At 60.2% G+C, this 256-nt stretch overlaps 1 protein-coding gene across 1 annotated transcript; it reads left to right on the forward strand.

Moving 5' to 3' along the window:
- Positions 1 to 58: 58 nt before the first annotated feature.
- SNRPD2 (small nuclear ribonucleoprotein D2 polypeptide 16.5kDa) lies at positions 59 to 233 on the forward strand (the record flags this gene model as incomplete). Its single annotated transcript, XM_010005664.1, has 1 exon — positions 59 to 233. A coding segment is annotated over one exon (175 nt), but the record flags the coding sequence as incomplete, so codon positions are not given.
- Between the last annotated feature and the right edge of the window lie 23 nt (positions 234 to 256).

The following is a 256-nucleotide window of genomic DNA, read 5'->3' on the forward strand; positions in this document are numbered from 1 at the left end:
GGTTCCCACCTATGGGGGGGTCCCCAAAACCCATCTGGGTGTCCCTGTGCCCCCCCAGGCACTGCAACATGGTGCTGGAGAACGTGAAGGAGATGTGGACCGAGGTGCCCAAGAGTGGGAAGGGGAAGAAGAAATCCAAGCCTGTCAACAAGGACAGATACATCTCCAAGATGTTCCTGCGGGGAGACTCGGTCATCGTGGTGCTCAGGAACCCCCTCATCGCTGGGAAATAAGGGGGGGACCCCCCCTGGACCCC

The sequence above is a fragment of the Chaetura pelagica genome, unplaced genomic scaffold, assembly GCF_000747805.2.
Source record: "Chaetura pelagica isolate M959 unplaced genomic scaffold, ChaPel_1.0 C10764154, whole genome shotgun sequence".
NCBI classification, from domain to species: Eukaryota; Metazoa; Chordata; class Aves; order Apodiformes; family Apodidae; genus Chaetura; species Chaetura pelagica.